Below are 23218 nucleotides of genomic sequence, written 5' to 3' on the forward strand. Positions count from 1 at the left end.
ATTTTTAAATGATTTTCTGTCATATTAAAAATTTAATTAATTACTGACATGGTATTCACGTGTGCATGGTCAACTAAGTTTATAGATATTAATTTTTTCATCCATTTTGGGTGGTTTGACAAACATACGAAAATTTAAATAAAAAACTAATATAAATTTTTTTATAAAGTTGAAAGGCCAAACAGATCATTATACTTTAAAAAATAACATTGTATAGCTCATAACTTTAAAAATATTTAAATTTAAAATGATTTGAATTCCTAATAAATCAATTCAAAAAACTTAAATCTCATATCCAATTCTAACTTAAAAGAAATTAAAAATTAAAATTAACTTAATCCGAAATTTAAGAATAACAAATTTTAAATTTTAAAATCACTTGATTTAACACAAAATTAATTTAATCCCTCAGATCTATTCAGAACAGAGATAAGGGATTAAATATTTGATGGGAGAAGGAAGAAAAATTAACATAGTGGACTTGTTGTACAAACCCATAACTCAAAATCTACATGAAAAGCCCGTCCTCTATAAGGGGACTTTAGTTGAAGTGATTTTGCCCCACATATTGCTGCTGGAACTGGAACCTTATATGCTACTTTTGGCTTCTATTGGCAACAGCTAACCCAAAGCTTATCTACAAACTAAATCTGATTATGAATCGAGTCATTCTTTGAGGTCCGAAAGTTTATCCGAAAAGTAAAAAATTTTAAATAAAAATATACACCGAAAAAATAGATTTGAACAAATAGTAAAAATGGGCTGAATTTTTGGTAGGATTTTTTTTATTCGGGCCTGGTCGAATCACTCTAAACTTTTTTTTTTTTGTTTTGCTACCCTTTTAGTGTTGTTTTGTTGTCATTTTACAATAGTATTGCTTCTATTTTATTATTATTGTTTGAATACTGTATATAACTCTTATTATATTGTTAATTTTGTTATTATTTTAAAGTCATTTATTTGCTAAGTTGCAACTATCTTAATGTTATTCAAGTATAATTTTTTTAATATTTTTTTAATTTGTTGAAAATATTTATTTTAATATTTTTAATGTATTATATTTTTTATATTTGTTTTTAAATAAAAATAATCTAAAAAGAAGTTATACAGACAAACTGGATCAAGCTCGGCTTAATATTTTTAACTCAAGTTGAGTTTAAAAAAAAATTTAAACTCATATTTTGAACCGAACCAAATCCAAACATAAAAAACAAATTTAAAATTTTTAGTTAACTTTACTGGACCGGTTCATAAACAAATCTACTTCAAACCAATTATATGGATAATGATGGACGTAAGACTATTGGGAAAGGCAGAGAGGTGATGTGTTTTGTTGGATTTTTCAATTTCCCATTGTCCTAAAACGACAAGATGATCACAAGATGGAAGGAAAAGATAAAGAAGAAGCCAAAAGAGTATTAATCCATTTGTTTGAAACTGGTAACACTATCAAAATCAATGCCAAAGTCCCTTAATCTTAACCTCCTTTATGTCCATGTCTCATCATCCCCTTTCATGTCTTCATCTACCTAATTACTTCTGCATTGGTACGCTAATGTCGGTTTATTTTTGTTTATTATTCCAAATTTATTAATATTTTTAAAATATTTAATATATGTATTATTTAAATGAATGAGGTTAAATAAATTTTAAATATAAAATATTTATTAATAAATTTTGGGATGTTCTTGAAGGACTACAAGTAACTCGAAATCTAGGGCTAAAAAGGAGTGTTTAAGATGGATAGTATGCAATTATTCATTTTATTCAAGCAATTTCAGTAGAGTAACATCACTTAATTGTGTTACGAGTTTTTAAAAATCTATTCCAACTATTTTGAACAGTTCAGATTACATATATATTTAAAGAGGGTAACCGGTAGTTGATAGTTTGACATGAATAGCGTCCTCAAAACCTCTGGATATGTATATCTACATGCAACCGTCGGATACAAAAGTATGTAAACTATAAAAACGGGTCAAAGTGGATTGTCCCACACTAGCACTTCCACGTAATAACTCTACTAAAAGCGATCCTATTACCGGAATAGCTTCTAGAACACCTGTTACAATTTTGATTGCCCAATAACCAATTTGGTCCTGAGGTAAGGAATAACCTGTTATGCCAAAAGATGCGATCAACACAGCTAGAACCATGCCTATAACCCAAATTAATTCGTGATTCTTCAACTGTTACACAATAATTACTCTAAAATAACTTTTTCTCGTCTAAAAATAAACAAAAAAAAATATCATTACATGTAATATTGTAACAACCTAATTTTCAGTGGTGTCGGAACAGTGATTTGAGATCACTAAATCCGACAAATGAGTAGGAAATATTATTAATTTAGTGAGTATAAGTTAAACGTGAAGTTAGGAAAAATTTTGAAATTGTGAATAGTGTACTAAAAATATATATATATTAAAATAATTAGAATCGAAAACGAGGTATCGAGACCTCGGGAATTTTAAATCAAGTCATAAATATTTTTATAAATATTTATGGAGTGTTACTAAGTTAGTATTAAAGTTTCGTCAAGAAATTTTAAAGTACTGATAGCTAATTGAACAAAAAAGACTAAATTGTATCAAATGCAAAATTGTGGGAAATGATTAAATAGCTTAAATGATAAAAGAAAAAGGGTTTAAAAGGAAAATAGACCCAAGGTCTATTTGGGTTGGACGGCAAGTGCATGAAATCAGCAAGAAAATAAGGAGAATTAAGGGAAAAATTGCAAAATTGCAAAATTTACTTAATAAAGCTAGGACTAAAGTGGAATTATCTAGATTTCTCTTTATTTTTCTGTATTCTCATCAGCAAAAACACCATGGAAGAGTTCCCTTAAGCTTCTTTTCATATTTTTACTGCAAGTAAGTTCAATTATTGATTATTTCTTGAATTTTTTGTGTTTTTGTGACTTTTACAACTAGGTCCACTTGTTGAATTCATTAGTTTCTTATTCTATGACAGAAATTGAAAGTTGATATGAATATGTGTTGGAATTATATGATGATTTAGCATGGAATTAGAGCTTTAAATTGTTTATATACTGATTTTATTGAAAGAATTGAATAGAAAGTGAATGTTTGGGACCTAAATTGTAAAAGAGTTTGAAGTTAGAGTTTTATGTGGAAATTCTGAATTTAAATAGTTATGAAATAACTTATAATGTCTAGGAAAAGTATTAATTGAGAAAATTAGCTTAATTGAGGGGTTAATTGAGTAAGGACTGAATTGTATGAACTGTGAAATTTGGGGCAAAATGAAAATCAACATTTTACACTAAAACAGTTTTAGACAGCAGCAATAGTCTAACTTTGAAAAATCACCAAAAATTGTATAAATTGAATTAGAGAATGAATAAAATATGAAATTAAATATTATTAAGTCTAGTTTCTTATAGAAGAAGCGGTGTAAGCAATAAATTGTAAATCATGAGATATAATAAGTTTTGTGAGACAATGTCAGAATGATTTCGGGTTCCCCTGTTCTGAATTTGGAAAATCATAAAAAATGGGATAAAAATAATTATGGGCTTAAATTTATATTTTTAGAATCCTGAATGAGTCTATTTTCGAAAGAAATAAACAGAAACATCATTCGAATTCTATACGAGGAGATAGTTGATTTTTAGTGAAGAAGAGTTGGAACTATCAGACAGCAGAATAGGGGAAAATTTAAAGAATAAACTGTACTTATTGGCTAAACCAAAAATTCTGAAAATTTTATGGTAAGAAGATATATGAGTCTAGTTTCATGGAAAATTAGTGGATCTTAATTTGGAGTTCCATAGCTCCAGATATAAGTAATTTAGTGACTATGACACAGATGGATAGCTTTGAATATGCATATAAGTCAATAGTGAAATTATTGATAATGTTACTTGTAAGCATGATATATACATTAAGGATGTGGAATGGAGAGGAGGAGGAGGAAAATATATATGAATATTCAGCTAGCATGGCTAATTTGCATGTTTTGAGCTCAGGGACTAAATTGAATAAAAGTAAAACTTTAGGGGTAATTTTGTAAAAATGTCAAAAATGACTAAATTGAAAGGAATGAATTGTTTTATTATCTAAATTAATAAATTGAATGAAATTATCAATTTAAGATTGGGTGAAATTTGGGAAAATGGTAAATTACCAATATGTCCCTAAATCTTGGTATTTCTGCAATTTAGTCAGGTAGGTTCGTATATCTTGAATGAGCATGTAAATATGACAATTTAAATATTGTATCGTATTATATATGACGTTTGAATTGAATATATGAAAAAGGATGTTAAATGAAACATGAAAATGAATACTAAATAATATAAATTAATTGAAATTATTCTGAAAATCTCGGTAATGCCTCGTATCCTATCCTGGTCTCAGGTACGGGTATGGGGTATTACAAATATTATTTGAGTATAAACCCTAGCCAAGAGTGCTTTGCTTAGTATCCTAGAGAGAACAAATTTTTGTGGCTTAGGATGGAGGAGAGTGGTGGCTCAGAGGGTTTTAAAGGAGATGAGATCTCCCTTCTGGCGGAGGAACTAATCCAATTATCAGTCAAAAGCTCGATGGTGGTACCAAGTGAAAAACCAACCTTATTGTGCACAATATGGATGAAGAAATTCTATAATCCAGATAGTTTTCGGGCACAGATGAAAAGTATTTGGAAGACAAGAAAGAAGTTTGAGATTAAATTGGAAGGGCAGAATCTATTTTTGATCATGTTTGAAAGCGAAGAAGATTTGGAATTAGTTATAGAGGGGCAGCGATGGCTATTTTGGAAAAATTTAATAATTTTTGTGTAACGTCCCCCTACCCGAGACCGTTGCCGGAGTCAAGCAAGAGACATTACAAAACTTATCTTAGCACTTAAACAGTTTTCGTAGTAAACTATCCATCTGCGTCACGGTCGCTAAAAAAATCATATCTCTAGTTACGAAACTCGAAATCCAATTCCATAAATTTTCCCTGAAACTAGACTCATATATCTACTTACTAATTTTTTTCTAGAATTATTGGTCGGGCCAATTAGTATAGTTTATTAGAAAAAGTCTCCCCTGTTTCAGGGTTCGGCTACTCTGACCCTTGTGCACTACGAATCAAATTTCTTCCTGTACAGAAATCCAATGACTATTCCATTTGTTTCAATTAAAAATAGACTCAATGAGGAATCTATACATATAAATTTTTAGTCATAATTCTTAATACACAATTTATGGTGAATTTATAAAGTCAAAATAGGGAATCCAGAAATTGCTCTAACCCTGTTTCACCATAACGTAAATATCTCATAAACTACAACTCTTTTACCTATTTTGTTTCTTCCATATAAAAATAGATTCATTAAGATTCAATTACATATTTTATTCATCATCTAATTCACTTTATATTATTTTTGGTATATTTTCAAAGTTGGACTACTGTTACTGTCCAAATCTGTTTTAGTATAAAATGTTGATAACTAAGTTTATAACATCTTCATTTCTTCTCTCTACAATATTTACCAACACTTCCTCTTATTACTCTTCACTAACATATCAAAACATACCATACTTAGGGTTTTGGTAACATTTACAAAACATACCAAAATATCACTTAACAACTTAGATACTTTCAAAATGACCAAAAGACATCCTAGGTACAATGCCATTTTCCAAAAAGACAGAAACTTCACCAATTTGAGTTCGGGGATCGGCTTGTATGCTAAGTCATTATACTTTCATACCTAGCCTGCGCACAGAAGCAAACCGTACGCTGAGAATACTCTCAGTGGTATTTCTATAAACAATAGCTTAATCAACTTTAAAACATGGTAATTCAAACACATTATTGCTATTATTCAATATCAATCAGTACTTTAATAACATTTACTTTATTTACCCTTATTAACATAACTCGGACACTAACGGATACACGGATCCAACCCACACTCCGGGATAAGCACATAGTGCTTCATCGGAACAAATCCGGAACTTTAACATTATAGTACACAAAGTACTTCATCGGAACAAATCCGGAACTTTAACATTATAGTACATAAAGTACTTCATCGGAACAAATCCGGAACTTTAACAGTAGTCGACACATAGTGTCTCATCGACTCAATGTCGGAATATCCCAATACTTCCAATTCCTATGACATGTCAACTATATCCGACTAGCCCGGCACTGTTAATAGGGTATTCAAAATCACATTCATTTCAATATGGTAAAAATACTTACCTCATTCACATTTTCATACAATATAAATATCAAATATAGCAATAACGATTAAGCTCGGTTTATAGAAATACAAACCACTATTTATCGAATTTAATCGATATCTTCGTTCACTTTCTCTTTTCCCTTCTTTGATGACGTATCTGGTGCTACGTTTGCTACTAACAATCATACAATTAAAAATCATCAATATACTAATTCATAAAACACATTTTCACTTTCTATCAAACTTTTACAAAAATTCCAATTTCGTCCTTTTTCCATTACTAATCTTTTTTTCTTTAACTTAAGCTTCATATTCTCTTTTAATCAACTCATTAACAATTTCTAACTCATAAAATTCATTATAAAACATAAATTTTGAGCTCTATTCAACTTAATCCCTATTTAAACCTAACTTAGAATTCTTTTAATAAATCACTCAATTTTCACTTCTAACTTCAATTTCTATCGATTTAACCCATAAAACCTCAATTTATTCAACTAAATCAATATCTAAAAATTTTCTATTTTTCTTCATTTTAACCTCATACATGTAGAACTTTGAATTAGGCATCCATAAACATAAAAATTATAAGAAAATAAGCTAAAGCATCTTACCAATCAAGCTTTAGGGCCTTAATCTTCAAATTTCCCTTTTCTATTTCTTTCTTTCTTTCTTTCTTTCTCACATTTGCTCTCCGTAACTCTTTCTATCTTTCTTTCTTTCTTTCTTTTTTTAACTTACTCATAAATCTATATTCAATATAATAATATTAATAATATAATATTATTCTAATAAAATAACTTAATCTATAAGAAAAACTACTTTAACACATTTAATATCTTTACTAACTATTACACATGTTATATCATACATTCACACACATGGCACTTAGGGTCTAATTGCTAGATTAGTCCATTTACTAATCTTTATCTATAATTAAACTTTTATACCGTATGCAATTTAGTCCTTTAAACTAAATTCAAGCTACTTCACTTAATTAAACACTAAATAACCATTCAACTATAATTCATAAATATTTCTAATAAATATTCATGAATTAATTTCATGGAAACAGTACTCAAACTCAATTTTCGATACCGTAACTTTTGGTTCATTACATTTTGATCGGTTGATTAGATTGATAGAAAGAAGTCAAATCCGACTTAATTCATCCCTTTTTTGGATAAAGATTGGACCATGTTCTCCAGAATTTGATAAAAAAAGATTTGATGTATGCTATAGAGGTTACTTTTGGAGGCGTCTTCAGATCTGAAACAATTGGGGAATTCTGTCGGCTGAGAGTCAAGCTTGATGTGCAAAAACCCTTGTGAAGGGGTATTTTCGTCTCAACAAAAAATCAAAGTAAGTCCTGGATTCCTTTTAAATATAAAAAATTACCTACATTCTGTTTTGGTTGTGGAAGGATAGGGCATGGGCTCATGGAGTGCCAAGAGTTTACACCTGAAGAAAGAAACAAAATTAGAATTGATCCTCCTTTTTCACTAACTTTGAAAGCAGAATTAAAATTAGTTGGAAGAGAGAGTCTAGCGTTTAATGCCAGTTCAAAAAAGATGTTGCCCCAATGTTTATACGTAGGAAATACTGAGAATTCTCCTGAATTAAACTTACAAGTGAAGGAAATAATATTATGTCCCAAGTTAATTCACAAGGCACAGATAAAGAGCTAGCGTTGAAGCTGCAGGAGGGTAAAATAGATGTTGAAGATAAGGCGACTGGGGCAATTAAAAACTCTACAGAAATTATGAAATTAGCAAAAAAAGTGAGTTGGAAGCGAATCGAGATAGAAAGAGGGGTGGACGCTTTTAATGGCAAAAGTATATTGTGGAAAAGGAAATCGGAAGAGATTGCTTTTGAAGGAGATGATCCAGGATTCTCTCGTGAAGATGAAACAAAAAGAATGAAGTATGAAGCCAAAGAATGTCAAACTACAAAAGATACAATTTTTTCGGATGAATATTTCCTTCAGAATTATGATTTTCACCAATATAGATCGGCGGCTACCAAGAGGCATGTCGACCGGGCACAATGAAAACCATATGCTGGAATGTTCGTGGATTGGAGAGTCCACAGGCAACTCGAAGGCTTCAGTATTTGCTGAACCAACATAAGTCCCGGATGGTTTTCCTTATGAAGACCAAAATTGATGGAAAGTGCATGGAAAAATTAGGAGGAGATGTGGTTTTGAAAATGGAATTGATGTAGGAGCAGAAGGGTCTAGAGGGAGAATTTGTATGGCGTGGAAAACAGGAATTACTATAGTTCTCAAAAATTTCTCAAGAAGTCATATTAATGTAATGGTAAAGGAGGAAAATGTCAATGAAGAGTGGAGATTTACAGGATTTTATGGCTCGCCTTATGTTCAGGATAAGAACGCCTTATGGAATATATTAAGGCAATTGGGTAAAGATCAAATGTAATACCCCTACCCGTATTCATTGCCGGAATAGGGTACGAGGCATTACCGGAGTTTACGAATTAATTTTTTTTTTTCAATTCAACATATTTTCATGATAGATTCATACATTTATATAAGATAACGTCATCACACATCTATAACCAGGTTTGTTAACCATACTAATGGCTAACTTTACATTCATTTCACATTAACATTTACTTTGTTAGCTTATACATGCCATTGATTTCCAAAATAAAGTTTCTTTATATACCGAAATCCTGAGGTTGACAGTGTGATGTGTCTCCGACCAAATCCGACCTCCGAGCTCTTAACACTACAAAACAGGGAAAAAGGAAACGGGGTAAGCACTTTGTGCTTAGTAAGCTCATGTAACAAGAATTATACTTACCTAATATTTTCAATACAATATAATAAACATTCATATATCCATTCAATGCATTATTACCCTAACATGCACAAACTCAACATTCAAGTTAGTACAATAATTTCCATGTATCAATAATATATATATACCATGATTGATGTACTCATCAATACCATGATTTTCATTCCCTTATTATTTTTCATATTTATCCCGTTGAAGTTATCGAAATTTCGATGGATTTTCAGAGGTACACTTTTAGTGTACAATTCCGGGTCCGTCAATTCATATTCATGTGCGCACATTTCCATTTCAGAGAGCACACTCTCGCGAACCTCAACTTTGCAGCGGGATTACCAGTCCAAGCTAAATCCCCTGCAATATAAACTCATAGAGTATTGTCGGGATTACCAGTCCAGGCTAAATCCCCTGCAACGACAATTACTCTAATGAGCTTGGATCTGAATTACCAGTCCAGGCTAAATTCAGACCCTAATTCGGATTACCTGTCCGGGCTAAATCCATTTTACACATATTCTTCGGGAGGGCTATATCAGGATAGGATCACCCGTCCGGGCTAGATCCTTTTTACCGTCAATTCCTTTTCAGAGATCCATCGAATTTTCCTTTCATTCAACCGGGATTTCTTCCCATTTTATCAAATATATCAATGTTTCATTAATTTTCATACAATGAACACACAAATCATATTCACATCAATAACATACAATCTCAAGTATTTAAGAATATAATTCAAGTTACATGAACTTACCTTGATACTTGTTTGTAAACAGTAAAAATCTATTAATCCCGAACTTTTTCCTTTCCTCGATCTAGCTTCGTATTTGAATCTTCTGGATCTAAATAAATAAATTTAATTATCAACTTAATACATTTCATGTTCATATGCAACATTCTCTATAATTCAACTATTATTTATAGTTCATTCAAAGCTGTCTACTTGAGTCATAGTCACTAAATTATTTATAACTTGAGATACGGAACTCCAAATTAAGATCCGTTAATTTTCCCTGAAACTAGACTCATATATATTTTTACCATAAAATTTTCAGAATTTTCAGTTTAGCCAACCAGTACATTTTATTCTTCAAAGTCACCTCTGTTCTGTTGTCTAATAGTTCTGACCCTTCTTCACTAAAAATAAATTATCTCTTTATACAGAATTCAAATGATGTTCTTGTTTGTTTCTATTAAAAATAGACTCATTCATAATTCTAGACATATAAATTTAAGTCCCTAATTATTTTTATTCAATTTTTTATAATTTTTCAAAGTCAGAACAGGGGAACCCGAATTCATTCTGACCTTGTCTCACATAATTCATTATATATAAAAATTTACAAATCCATTGCTTACAATATTTCTTCTATGAGAAACTAGACTCGATAAGCTTTAATTCCATATTTTTTTCATCTTCTAATTCGATTCCTACAATTTTTGGTGATTTTTCAAAGTTAGTCTACTGCTGCTGTCCAAACTGTTTTAGTGCAAGCTGTTTATTACCATTTTTCCCCTAAGCTTTTAATAAATGATAATTTCGTCCCTACTCAATTAGCCTCTCAATTGAGCTGATTTTTCTCAATTAACATTTTATTCTATCACCTTAAACTAGTTTACAACCTTTAGGAATCATAATTTCAGCAATAGACTTTAATTCCAAACATTTTCACAATTAGGTCCCAAAAATCAATTTCCATTGAAATTGCCTAATAAAATCATCTCATAAACAAGTTAAAGCTTTAATTTCATTCTATTTCATCATAAACTTACAGCACTCAACCATGGTGACTTTAAATTTCATCCATGAAATTAAAAACTAATGAATTTAATAGTAGGATCTAGTTGTAAAAGTCTTAGAAACACAAAAATTACAAGAAAAAGGCAAGGATTAACTCACTTGGTGCAAAAATTATGAAATACCAGCTTAGAGAACCCTCCTATGGCGTTTTTAGCTGCTGGAATTGAAGAGAAATGAAGAGAAATCTAGATATTTCCTATTTAGTCCTAGTTTTATTTAGTTAATTTTGTAATATTCCAATTTTACCCTTAATTTATCAATTTTTCTGCTGATTTCATACCCTTGCCGTCCAGCCCAAATAAATTTTGGGTCTAATTTCCTTTTATATCCTTTCTCATTAGACTAATAAGCTATTTAATCACTCTAGCAACTTTTACACCTATTACAATTCAGTCCTTTTCATTTAATTGACTACCCAAACATTAAAATTTCCTAACGAAATTTTAATACAACATTAATAACATTTCATAAATATTTATAAAATTATTTTTGACTCGGTTTTACGAGATAGAGGTCCCGATACCTTATTTTACCCAATTTCTTCAATAATTTCTTTTTCTAACTAATCACTAAATTGATAAAATTTTCCTATCAATATTTTCATACGATTTTCCTATCATATAAATTTTCAAGCAAAAATATTGAAATAAATTTCTCTTTAAATCGGATTTGTGGTTACGAAACCACTGTTTCGATAACATTGAATTTACGCCATTACATCAAAACCATCCATGGCTAGTTTGTGGTGATTTTAATGAAATAATGTACTCTTTTGAAAAAAGTAGTGGCCAACCGAGGGAAGAAAAAAGAATGGGAGCTTTTCGCGAAGTTCTTAATGAATATCAATTAATAGATGTGGGTTACATGGGGGTTTGGTTTACATGGGAGCGTGGAAACTTACCGGAAACAAATATTAAAGAAAGACTTGATAGGGGCGTGGCAAATGAGAAATAGATGCGACTTTTTCTAAATGGAACTATTCATCATTTAACGCATACGATTTCAGATCACTGCCCCTTACTTATAAGTACTAATAATGGGAAAAGTAATAATGGAAGCCAAAGTTTCAAATTCGAGGCATAGTGGACAATGGAGGAATCTTTTGAACAAGAGGTTAGAAGAGCGTGGGAGTCTTCGGATGGATCTATATGCAAAAAACTAGATAGGCTACAATTCAGCCTAGTGGGGTGGGCTAACGTAATAAAGAAAGAACGAGTTGGTTTAAAGAACAGGCTCACAAAGGACCTTGAAGAATTAATGGCAAGCGACAGAGATAATATCACTATGGAAAAGCTGATCGATACTAAGATTCGACTCAATATGGAGATTGACAAAGATGAAATGTACTGGGAACAAAGGGCACGAGCTAACTGGCTTCAATTAGGGGATAAGAATACAGCCTTTTTTCACAAGTATGCTTTAGTACGTAAACAAATAAATACTATAAATAGGCTGGAAGACGATGGAGGACAGGAAATCACTAATGAGTTGGCAATTAATGAGGCTGCTTCAAATTATTTCCAAAATCTATTCATATCGAAGGGTGTGGGAAATTTATCCCATATACTAAAAGGAATAAATACTAGTATTTCAGCTGATATAAATGCAGTTTTAATTGCACCATTTACAGCAAAAGAGGTTTTTTCAGCTTTGAAAGGAATGGGGCCTACTAAAGCGCCATTTCATGATGGTTTTTAAGCACTATTTTTTCAAAAATTCTGGCACATTGTAGGTAAGGATGTTGAGAAATTTTGCTTGGGAATTCTGAATGATGGAAAGAATCTTGATTTAGTAAATCTTACCGATATTGTGCTTATCCCAAAACTACCAAAACCTACAAGTCTAGCTAATTTCAGACCTATCAGCCTATGCATAGTTTTATACAAAATTGTGGCAAAAACAATTGCTAATCGTTTTCAGGGGGTCATTGGAAGAAGCATAAACAAGGCCCAAAGTATTTTTGTTCCAGGAAGACTAATTACAGATAACGTGCTCATAGCTTATGAACTCTTTCACACATTGCAGAAAAAACAGACCGGGGAAAAAGAGTTGAATAGGTTTTTCTAAAGGAAGTTATGCTGAAAATGGGATATGCAAAGGAACGGGTCTCATTGATTATGAAATGTATCTCTACAGCCTCCTACACAGTCAACATCAATGGAAGAAGAGGAATTGCTTCTAAACCCACCTAAAGGCTCCGTCAAGGTGATCCACTTAGCCCTTTTCTATTTCTAATATACAGTGAGGGACTCTCGTCTTTAATAAGAATGGCGACAACTGATGGTTTTCCAAAAGAAGTAAAAGTAAGTAGAAGAGGGCCAACGATTTCCCACCTATTGTTTGCAGATGATAGTATAATGTTTGGCCAAGCGACAAATAAAGGAGCACGAATCTTAAAAGTTATCTTGAAAGAGTACGGATAGTGTTCAGGACAATGTGTGAATTTGAGTAAGTCAACAGTTTTCTATAGCTCAAATACAACAAAAAGAGACAAAGTGGAGGTATCAAGAGTATTAGGGGTGAGATGCTCAACAAATCTAGAAAAATATCTTGGACTCCCTAATGTAGTAGACAGACAAAAAAAGGAAGCTTTTCAGAATATAAAGAATAAAATTAAATCAAAAATTGATAGTTGGAGCATAAGATTATTGTCACAATGGGGTAAGGAGGTTTTTATCAAGTCAGTGCTTCAAGCAATTCCAGCATATGCTATGTCATGTTTTCTCCTACCAAAATCTTTTTGTGGGGGATTTGGAAAATATTTTTTCGAAATTCTGGTGGCAAAAAGGGCAGCGTAGAAAAGGGATACATTGGTGTCAATGGAAATATATGTGCCGATTAAAAGAGGAATGGGGTATGGGTTTCAAGAATATGTCGCAATTTAATATCTCACTACTAGCTAAGCAAGGATGGAGGATTACTAATAATCAGGATTCATTGGTCACACAAGTTTTTAAAGCAAAATATTTTCCGAATGATCACTTTTTAAATTCTCGATTGGGAAAAACTAGCTCCTGTATTAGGAAAAGCATATAGGCAGTAAGGGGTATTTTAGGAAAAGGTATGTGCTGGAGGGTTGGTACAGGTTCAAATATTTCCATTAATGATGATGCGTGGATTCCAGATGCTGTTAATTTTAAAGTATCTTCAGTTGTTAATACTATGCAAGATGCAAAAGTTAGTGAGCTAATCAACAGTACTGCGTGAAAATGGAACAGAGAACTCATCAACAATACCTTTTCAACGGTCGATGCTGGAAAAGTTCTCTAGATACCTTTAGCAAGCACACCTCACGACGATCTGCTTGTGTGGGGAGGTGATCATTCAGGGGAATTCTCGGTACGCAGTGCCTATAAACTATTACAAATCTTTGATTAATTTCATAGAGCTTACGCTTTACAAACCAAATACGGGGATTTTTACAAAAAACTATGGCGACTAAATTTACTGACCAAAATAAATATTACAGTATAGAGAATTGCATAGAACTATTTGCCTACGAAGGTTAATATACAACACCGAAAACTGATCAGTAACAAAGACTGTCCCCAGTGCGGAGAAAGGAATGAAACAACCGACAGAATATGCCCTGTCACAATAGAAGTTTGGACACTATTAAAACTTCAAAATATTCTCATGAATCCAGACATGGATTTTTTACAATAGATTACCTGGGCCTCTGGTCAGTTTAATGTGTGCCAGAATAGACTCTTCTGCTATGGCCTTTGGGATATCTGGGGTGAAAGAAACAAAAGAGTACATGAGTAAAAAATCAGCACAAGGCAAGTAATAGTGAACTTCATTAATAACTACCTTGTTGAACTTAATGGTCTTGAAAAGGCAAAGCCAGTGCGACAAGAGGAATAAAAAAGATGAACTCAGCCACCTAGCGAGTTCTTCAAAATTAATTTTGATGGTGCCTATGATTCGACTTATCAACAATCTGCTTCAGGAGTTGTAGTTAGAAACACTGAAGGAGTCGTTTTACTCACCTACTCAGAGGTTCACCACGATGTACCGTCCACCTTTGCTGCTGAAGTAATTGTATGTCGAAAAGCTGTCCAAATAGGAGTAGAACAAGAATGGCCAAAGATCATCATAGAAGGTGATTCCCTCACAATAATAAAGAAATGTTTGTCAGAGAGTCAAGATCGATCATGTATTGGAACATATATTCACGATATTAAGTAGAAACTAAATAGATCTAGGAGTGTCATATTCAAGTATACACCAAAATCGAGAAACGCTCTCGCGATACAGTGGCAACAGAATCGCTAAAAAGGAAGGAAGAGTTATACGTAGAAATAAAGGCCCAGAATATGCTGAGAAACAAAACCAGATCGAATGGAGAAAGGAACTAGATTGAAGAGGAAATGAAGAAGAAATACATAAGAGGAAAGCAAGGGAAGTAGAGGTATCAGTTTTGAAGAACTCCTTTCCATATACTAAATCGTCAAAAGCAAAGAAAAGTAATGAGTTTTCTAGATGAATAGACAAGGTTCGACAGTTTCTGACTGGGCATTAATTAGAAGCAATAATTAGGAATTCTCTAGACTTCTAGGAAAATATCTAGATTTTTTAGTTTTGGGCTCTGTTGCATTGGACCGATTTTAATTTGATTAAGTTTGAAAAGTTGTCTTTTTCTTTTTTAGGATCTGTTTGTATTTCATTTCCCATTAATAAAGCCCAGTTTGAAGTTTCAAAAAAATATATATATCATTACATACTAGAAATTCCACAAAGTATAACAGCTCGTTTTCAGTGAAATCGGAATAGTGATTTCAGGACAACAAATCTGAGTCCGTAAGAAAAATTATTTTAAAATTATTTTATGGTCTACCGTATGATAGGAATATCGTATAAAAAATTTGTTAAGAGAATTTCACCGATTACATGATTAATTGGTAAAAGAATTAAATTGCATGAAATGCAAAAGTTGAGTTCTAGTAGCTATAAGTATCAAATAGCTATGGAATTCAAAATTTGAGGTCCTTATATGGAAAATAAACCATTACGAGGAGTTAGTAGATAAGTATGATGTATCTTCCATGGAAAATTAAATAAAGAAAAGGACTAAACTGGAAAGATGAAATAATAAAAGATGATATCTTAATTAAATAAGAAATATCATCATTTTATATCATCTTTCCCAAATTAAAGACATGGAAACCCTAGTTATGGGTGTTGAACTCAAGCAAACTATTTTGGCTTAATTAGGTATGTTTTCTTGTCCCGTTTTTAATCATTTTCATATTTCTAAGATCGTAATAGCTTAATCTAACTATCTCGGGGATTAATTTGTAAATTTATCAAAGTGGTAGGATTTTACCATCGATAAATATAGTTGAATTATGAAATTTTATGGTAGAAAATGAAAGGTTGTTGTTAGATAAACAACTTTTGTAAAGGGAATTTTGATGAAATTATGATTTAGGGATTGAAAAGTTGTAAAATTCATAGAAAAATTCTGAATTTTATGAAAGACATGGGCTGTTAATGTTACATGTAAAAATCGGCTAGGTTTGGAATAAGGATTAAATTACATGAATTTCATTTTCCGAATCTAAAGACGAAATTAGAATTAATTAAAAGTATAGGGGCAAAATAGTAATTCTGCCTAAAGTGTGAATTGAATTAAATTGAATATGAATTGATGTTAAATTCATTCATATAGATTTGGATAGACCAAATACGAAATTAGAACGAGGAAAAGAGATGGTATCAGATTAGTAGATTACAAATACATGAACACTTGTTAAGGTAAGTTCGTGTAACTAAATTGTGTATATTTATATGTTTGAAATGAATGTTGTATATGTGAATTGTGAAATTGTTATTTATATGAAATTGATTACATATCCGATAGAGCCTGGTAAATGTTAAGTTCCGTTTGAATAGATGAAATTTCAATAGATACCAGGTTCTCGAATTGGTTATGGTCCTGCATATGTTGCGGATACACCACAGCTCGAAAGAGCTTCTTGTTATTAGTCCTCTCGAGCTTCCCGTTATATAGTTCCTGCGAGATTTCTGTTAATAGCTATTTGAAGCATTCTGATTGGTTGTGATCCTGCATGTGTTGTGGGCACACTGTAGCTCTTATGAGCGTCTCGTTATATGGCTCTTTGGAGCTTCCCGATTAAAGGCTCTTTGTGAGCTTCCTGATTAATGGTTCTCTGAAGCTTCTCGGTATTGGCTCGCTTGAACTTCTCGATATATGGCTATCCGGTGCTTCTCGATTAACGGCTCTTTGGAGCTACCTATTATTAACTCACATGAGCTTCTTGATTATGGCTCTTATGAGCTTCTCGCTTTACAGCCTGGATAAGCTTCTCATTATACAGCCTGGATAAGCTTCCCATTATGCAGCTCAGATGGGCTTCTTGCTATATGGATTAAGAGAGGGCTTCTCGATTATGTGCTCTAATGAGCACCCCCGAATATGAATTGACGGATTTCAGATTCGTACACTTCATGTATACTACCCTTGTATCCATCAATATTTTAAATGATTTAATGGGTAAAGTTCCGATATAAGATGAAATGAATTTAAGATGAATTACTATTAGAAATATTTGAAATACAAAGATATGATATATACATGTTCAGGGATACTTGAAGTGATAAATACATGTATGTGGAAATTGAATATTAATGAGCTCATTCATGTTTCTTGGTATTTATGTGAATTACATGACTAACATGCTTGATGAGGATATGTGTTTAGGCAATTGGCCAAATTGGTTTGAGCATATTTAGTTAGCTTACCTTAAATGTGAAATAAATGGTAAGTTAATTTCATGTTATACGAACTTTCTAAGCATTAAATGCTTACTCTGTTTTATAGTAATTCGAAAGCTCGTTGGGTTAGAGGCTTGGCGGAGATGTTATCACACTATCCATCAGCTCATTTCGGTATATATAGTAATTACATTTTGGTTATAATGGCATGTATAGGCTAAAAGTGATTATGGATGGTATGTATGTGTTTGGTTGAAATTAGCCATTTGGTATGGCATGTAATTGATATTTTTTGATACGTAAAATGTGGTTTTAATATGTTGATGCGTATTTGAAATGGATAAATGATCAAATTTGTATAGGCATGTTGATGATTGGTTTGTGATAGTATAAATTTGGTAAAATATGCCCATATGTATGTATGGTTGTTTTGGTAAGTTTGGATAATTGAACATATGAGTTGATATGTGATGTATAAGACTTAGTTTTGGCTTGATTTGAATTTTTTATATTGGTTTGTGAAAGTGTTAAAGTGTTGATGTATTGGGTGAGAAATAAAGCTTGGAAATAGCTTTATTTTGTCCACACAGGCGTGTGTCTCAGCTATGTATGATACATGACCTGGCACATGGGCGTTTGACTTGGCCGTGTGTCCGCTGCATTTTCAAAATTTCAAAACAAAATGCTCAGAATTGATCACACGGCCTGGCACATGGGCGTGTGGCTTGGTCGTGTGACCCCTGCACCTTCACACAGCCTAGCACACGGGCGTGTGATTTGGCCATGTGACCCAAGTCAGAGAGTTACACGGGTACAAACATGGGTTGAGGCATGGCCGTGTGTCCCATTTCGAATGCCCACACGGCCTGACCACATGGACGTGTGTACCCTGCGCCTAGGAAAAATTTTGAAATTTCGCGAAAAATTCTCTTAGTACCCGATTTAATCCCGACTTGTTTCTAATATATGTTTTGGGCCTCGATGGTTCATATAAGGGACTTTATGAATAATATCTAACATAAATGCTAAATAATATGAAATGCCTGTATTTGTTTTGTTTATTCCGGTAATACTCCGTAACCCTATTTCGACGACGAATAAGAATTAAGGGTGTTACATAAAGAAAATACACGTAAAGCTATATTTGTGAAGCCTTTAAAGATTTTGTTTTTTCTTTTAATCTTTCTATTTCATTTGTTTGTTATATAAATTATTTATCAATTTTTCCTTCAAATTTTAAACATTAAAAATTTAAAGTTGGTAAAGTTAAAGTTTTTATTGTTTATTACTATAAACAGTAAGAATAATAATTTTATATATTTTTAATATTATTTATATATCAGGACACAATGATCTATTAATGGGATCAAAATTAAGTGAAATAAATTGATGCAAACTGAAATTTTCATTGATACGGAATATGAATTTACTACTATAATTTTCTACTGATCGGAAATGGTGCCCACCCATCAATACAACCAGAACCGATGTGGAACCAATTATGTTGACTAACCCTTCATGTCTCCATTGAATAAAGCTCACAAATTTTTAACCATACTAGAAATCATCACGCCTACAAATCATTTTAACTAATAATTTTTTTATAAAAAATTATATTTTAAAGAAAAATAAAGTAAGGGTTAAAAATTAAGAGGTAATTTTTAAGCACATGATTATTTTTAGGTGTAGTTACTGGGTTGGTTATTTTTTAATTTAAATAATTATTTTTTATTAATAAAAGAAAGAGTAAAAGACCATAAAAAAAACTTCAAACTAGTATACTTCCAATGGTGCAAATAGTAATTAAAAAAGAGTTACAATATTAAAGAAGTCCTTGAATATCTACCCAAAAAGAAACTCCTTGAACTATCTAGTTTTATTTAAATAAACCCTTATGCTATTTTCCCTAAAAGTTTTTATAATTTTATTATACCTAAATAAATTATTAAACTTTAATTGATATCAGAACCTCGTGTGATAACCTGATACTTAGACTATTCATCATTCCAAGTATAGTCTGCATTCAAATCGCAAAATTTATCCTGTTCTTTAATTGGTATCCCTTGATCTTTAATTTATACCTAATATTTCAGTTGAAATAAAGACTAATAGGGCTTATTTGGATAAAACAAAAGTAAATTAATTGAAGGGTTCTTCTAGTAGGTTTTTTAGTTATGAGATGCCTTTTTTTTTTTAGGCAGAACAAGTGAAGATAGGAGCAGTGTTGATGTGAATTCATATCTTTCCAAAATCCCAACAAATCCATCATGCAATACATTGAAAAAAAAAACATCATGTCCATGTGCATGTGCATGTGTAAACCAAGAAGAAACAAACAAAAAGATCCAGAGTTTTTTTCATTTAGATTGAGGGTCGGTCAGGTCATATGGGGGGCCATCATCATGTGCTACTGCTGCTTTGGGTTTTCATATTTGCTCATCTGCCATCATATTGTAAACCAGGAAAAAAGGTTGAAACTTTAGATGCCCTGAACTCAAACCATGTGTGTGATATTATTGCCTTAATGGATCACCCTTTTTAAAAATCTTACAAATGCATCAACACTAGCAAAATATACCCATTCTTTTAATAAGTTCATCACTGCAAAATACATGGAAAATATTGAACATTGTTTTACTCAATCATCATCATTTCTAAAGGAAAAGCTTCTCCTTTATTGCAAAAGAGAACTTAATCATAATATTTTCTAAAAGGAAACAAAACATAACAAAAAAATCTTCTATACAATTAACTTTTTTTCTTTTCATATGGTAGGTACCCCTAATTTACCTGGAGGAAACAGGATTCAAAGCTTTACATAAGCCATTCATGGCACCATAGCCTTTTGAACTAAAGCCCAAGCAACCAAGCAAGCCTTGCCTGTAAGGCAAAAAAGTCTTCTTCCTCATTTCTTCAGCTTGTGCTCTATTTGCAGTGTAATGCAACTCATGTGGTGATGGTGGAACCCTCCTCTTAGATATCCCATTCATAGGCTTATTATTATTGTTCTTGTTGCTTCTTTGATTCTCTGATCCCCCATTTGACACATTATTGCTTAGCTTCTCTTTTCTCCCAGGTTTCTTCTCTTTTGCCGGAGAGAATGAAATGGTTGACCAGAACTTATGATTGTTGCTTCTTCCTTCACTTTTGCTCCTTAAAAAATCTTTCAAAAAAACCCATCTCTTTGAGCTTCTCCCAGCTGAAGAAGACCTTGAAGAAGAAGCTGACATTGAAGCACTGGTTTCATTGCTGTCAGCTGTGTCAGCTTTCTTGTCTAAGCGTTGATCTAAGCACATGCTTTGATCATCAATGTTGAGACCCAAAGTGGCAGTTCTCAATGGGGACATGGATCTTGTTCTTCTCCTTAAAGACTTATCCCTCAACCACAGATCTCTGCCTCTTACTTTGCCATCAACAACTTCATTGTCTTCATCTTCATGTTCATGTTCAAGATCCAGCAAAGGAGCCAAAACCTGAGGCCTTTCCAAATGGGTGCATAGCTTCATAGGTCTGATCTTTCCATTCAAGAACAGTTCATCAGCTGAGCTCATGGATCCTGTTTGACCCGACCCTGATGATGACCCATATCTTGCAGAGAACTCAAACTCAAAACCAAGGGGAACAGGGTTATTATCAGGAGAAGATGGTTGAGTTGATGCTACCATTGAAGAAGATACCGAGGTCATTGCAAAATGCATAGGACTAGCTGGTGCACTATAATAGAACCCACCATAACCATTGATGGAGCCAGGTCCTGGTCCTGGCGCTCGGCCAGGGCTTGAAGGAGCACTTACATAGGGTGTAGAGCAGGTACTGTCATAGTCTTCATGGAAAACTTGGGGCTCATCATGGGGACCTAAGGTTTGGCCATTTGGGGTAATTTGTAGTTGTGATGCTAAGCTTGAGCTTGATTTGTTGATTGGGTTTTGGAACTCCATTTTTTTTTTCTTTTTGGTGAGTGGAGTGAAGTGAGAAAGCTTTGGAGAGAGTTGTGTTGAGAGTACAAATAATGAGATAAAGAGATGAGAGAGCTTTTGAGTTAGAGATTTGTTCATCAATGTGGTTAATGAGTGGGGGGGAGTGCTTTATAATTTGTTAAATACCCAAAATGTCAATTTGGGGCTTCTTTCCATTTGTCCGTCCTAAACTATGAGAATAAACATTTATTAATTAATTTCTCAATAACCCCTTTCTCTTTTCAATGATTATTAATGATATTCCAAGTCTAGAACTAGAATAGATCCCACCTAATTAGCTCATCACTTCAACTTACACTTCTTTTTTTCAAAGAGGATTTCCATATCAGGAAAGAGATCATAAACAACATTTTTGTAATTGTTGTAAACGAAAAGTTACAAATAACTTAAGGTTATATCACTTGATTATTAATAAATAGTCATAATTACTTAAGTAGATATTTATTAAATTATTATAACTCACAAAGAGATATGAGCCCTCCTATAAATAGGAGTAAAATTTCATTTGCATGATAACTCATATTTGATATCGCACCAGCTTTTATATTCTTAAATTGTTCTATAAAAAATTAATGTACAAATTCTTTATAGAAATTGATATTCTTGCTATGCACCACTTAGTGTTTAATGGATTGTTTCTGTCAGTGCAACACGTAGACAGTCATTGGGGTTCATTGTATCCTTGAGGTTCATCTGTTAGTAACTCTTTTGCACATCATAATATAGGTAGGGTGAATAGAACCTTAAAGAATATCCCCACGCACCAATATATATATATGTATAAAGAGAGAGAGAGAGAGGATTGTATGAAATTATTATTCTACGTCATCCTTATCTGTTTCCAATAAGAGCATGATAAATTTGATTTTTCCTCTCTCTCTTTATATATATATATATAAAGCAATATGAATGTTTAATCAAAGTCAAGTCATACTAAGCAAATTCTCAAACTAATGTGTTGGATCCAGTGCCATCAATTTTGTGCATCTCAATTAACCTACAAAACCTCTAAGAATAATAAAATCACTAGACTAAATGTTATTAAAATTGAGTTGAACTAGACTTGAGAAAGCAAAATACAATGGATCTAGGAAGCATGAGTCCTCTTTGACACAAGGAAACCTCCCTCAAGGATGAAGCCAAGAAAAACCTTAACCAACATTATTATGTCGAAAGACACAACCCTCTTATGTTGAAAACAAGGGTGGTTGGCGGAGGAGGAGGAGGATGTGGTGGTGATGTGGAGGATAATTAAAGAGAGTTAAAAGGGATGGGGAGGGAAGAGTAGGTGGGGGAAGAATGGAGGTCAATGAACTGCTTAGTGTTCGACAAACATCAATCGTGGACGGTGGAGGAAACCTCACCTCCCCAAAAAACAAGCATTTGATTTTACTTTTTTTTTATTAAGAAATAAGGAAAAAAAGAGCCAACTTTGATCGTAATATAATTTGAATGAAATAATTTTTCATGTAAAATATTATGTTTTGAAATAACACTTTTAATTAAAAGATTCCTTTCATTTTTATTATTTAATTTAATCCAAGAACTTTGAAATTTTAATAAATCGTCAAAATATATGTTTTAATTTATCGATTTTAATTGAATTAATTCATGTAATGATATTATTTATGTTCCCTACATCCTTCTTCAACCATTTCATACAATTTAAGAAAAGA

General features: G+C 32.3%; 1 protein-coding gene and 1 long non-coding RNA gene across 5 annotated transcripts; both read right to left on the bottom strand.

The window, feature by feature from the left end:
• Window positions 1-8626: 8626 nt before the first annotated feature.
• LOC107887009 (uncharacterized) lies at window positions 8627-15399 on the bottom strand. Of its 4 annotated transcripts, none has more exons than XR_005904475.1 (5): window positions 14817-15399; window positions 14638-14744; window positions 14496-14558; window positions 14061-14413; window positions 8627-8957 (listed from the first exon to the last, which is right to left on the bottom strand). It is a non-coding gene; the product is annotated as an uncharacterized lncRNA (long non-coding RNA). The 4 variants fall into 4 exon arrangements; XR_001680965.2 differs by lacking the exon at window positions 8627-8957 and adding an exon at window positions 9614-9865; XR_001680964.2 differs by having other exon boundaries at window positions 8720-8957; window positions 14638-15360.
• A 4731-nt stretch (window positions 15400-20130) lies between these two features.
• On the bottom strand, window positions 20131-21745 carry LOC107887019 (uncharacterized). Its single transcript, XM_016811156.2, has one exon. The coding sequence runs from the start codon at window positions 21618-21620 to the stop codon at window positions 20352-20354; it is 1269 nt and encodes a 422-aa protein (XP_016666645.1). The 5' UTR covers window positions 21621-21745; the 3' UTR covers window positions 20131-20351.
• Window positions 21746-23218: the final 1473 nt, after the last annotated feature.

This window comes from Gossypium hirsutum, chromosome A11 (assembly GCF_007990345.1).
Source record: "Gossypium hirsutum isolate 1008001.06 chromosome A11, Gossypium_hirsutum_v2.1, whole genome shotgun sequence".
NCBI classification, from domain to species: domain Eukaryota; kingdom Viridiplantae; phylum Streptophyta; class Magnoliopsida; order Malvales; family Malvaceae; genus Gossypium; species Gossypium hirsutum.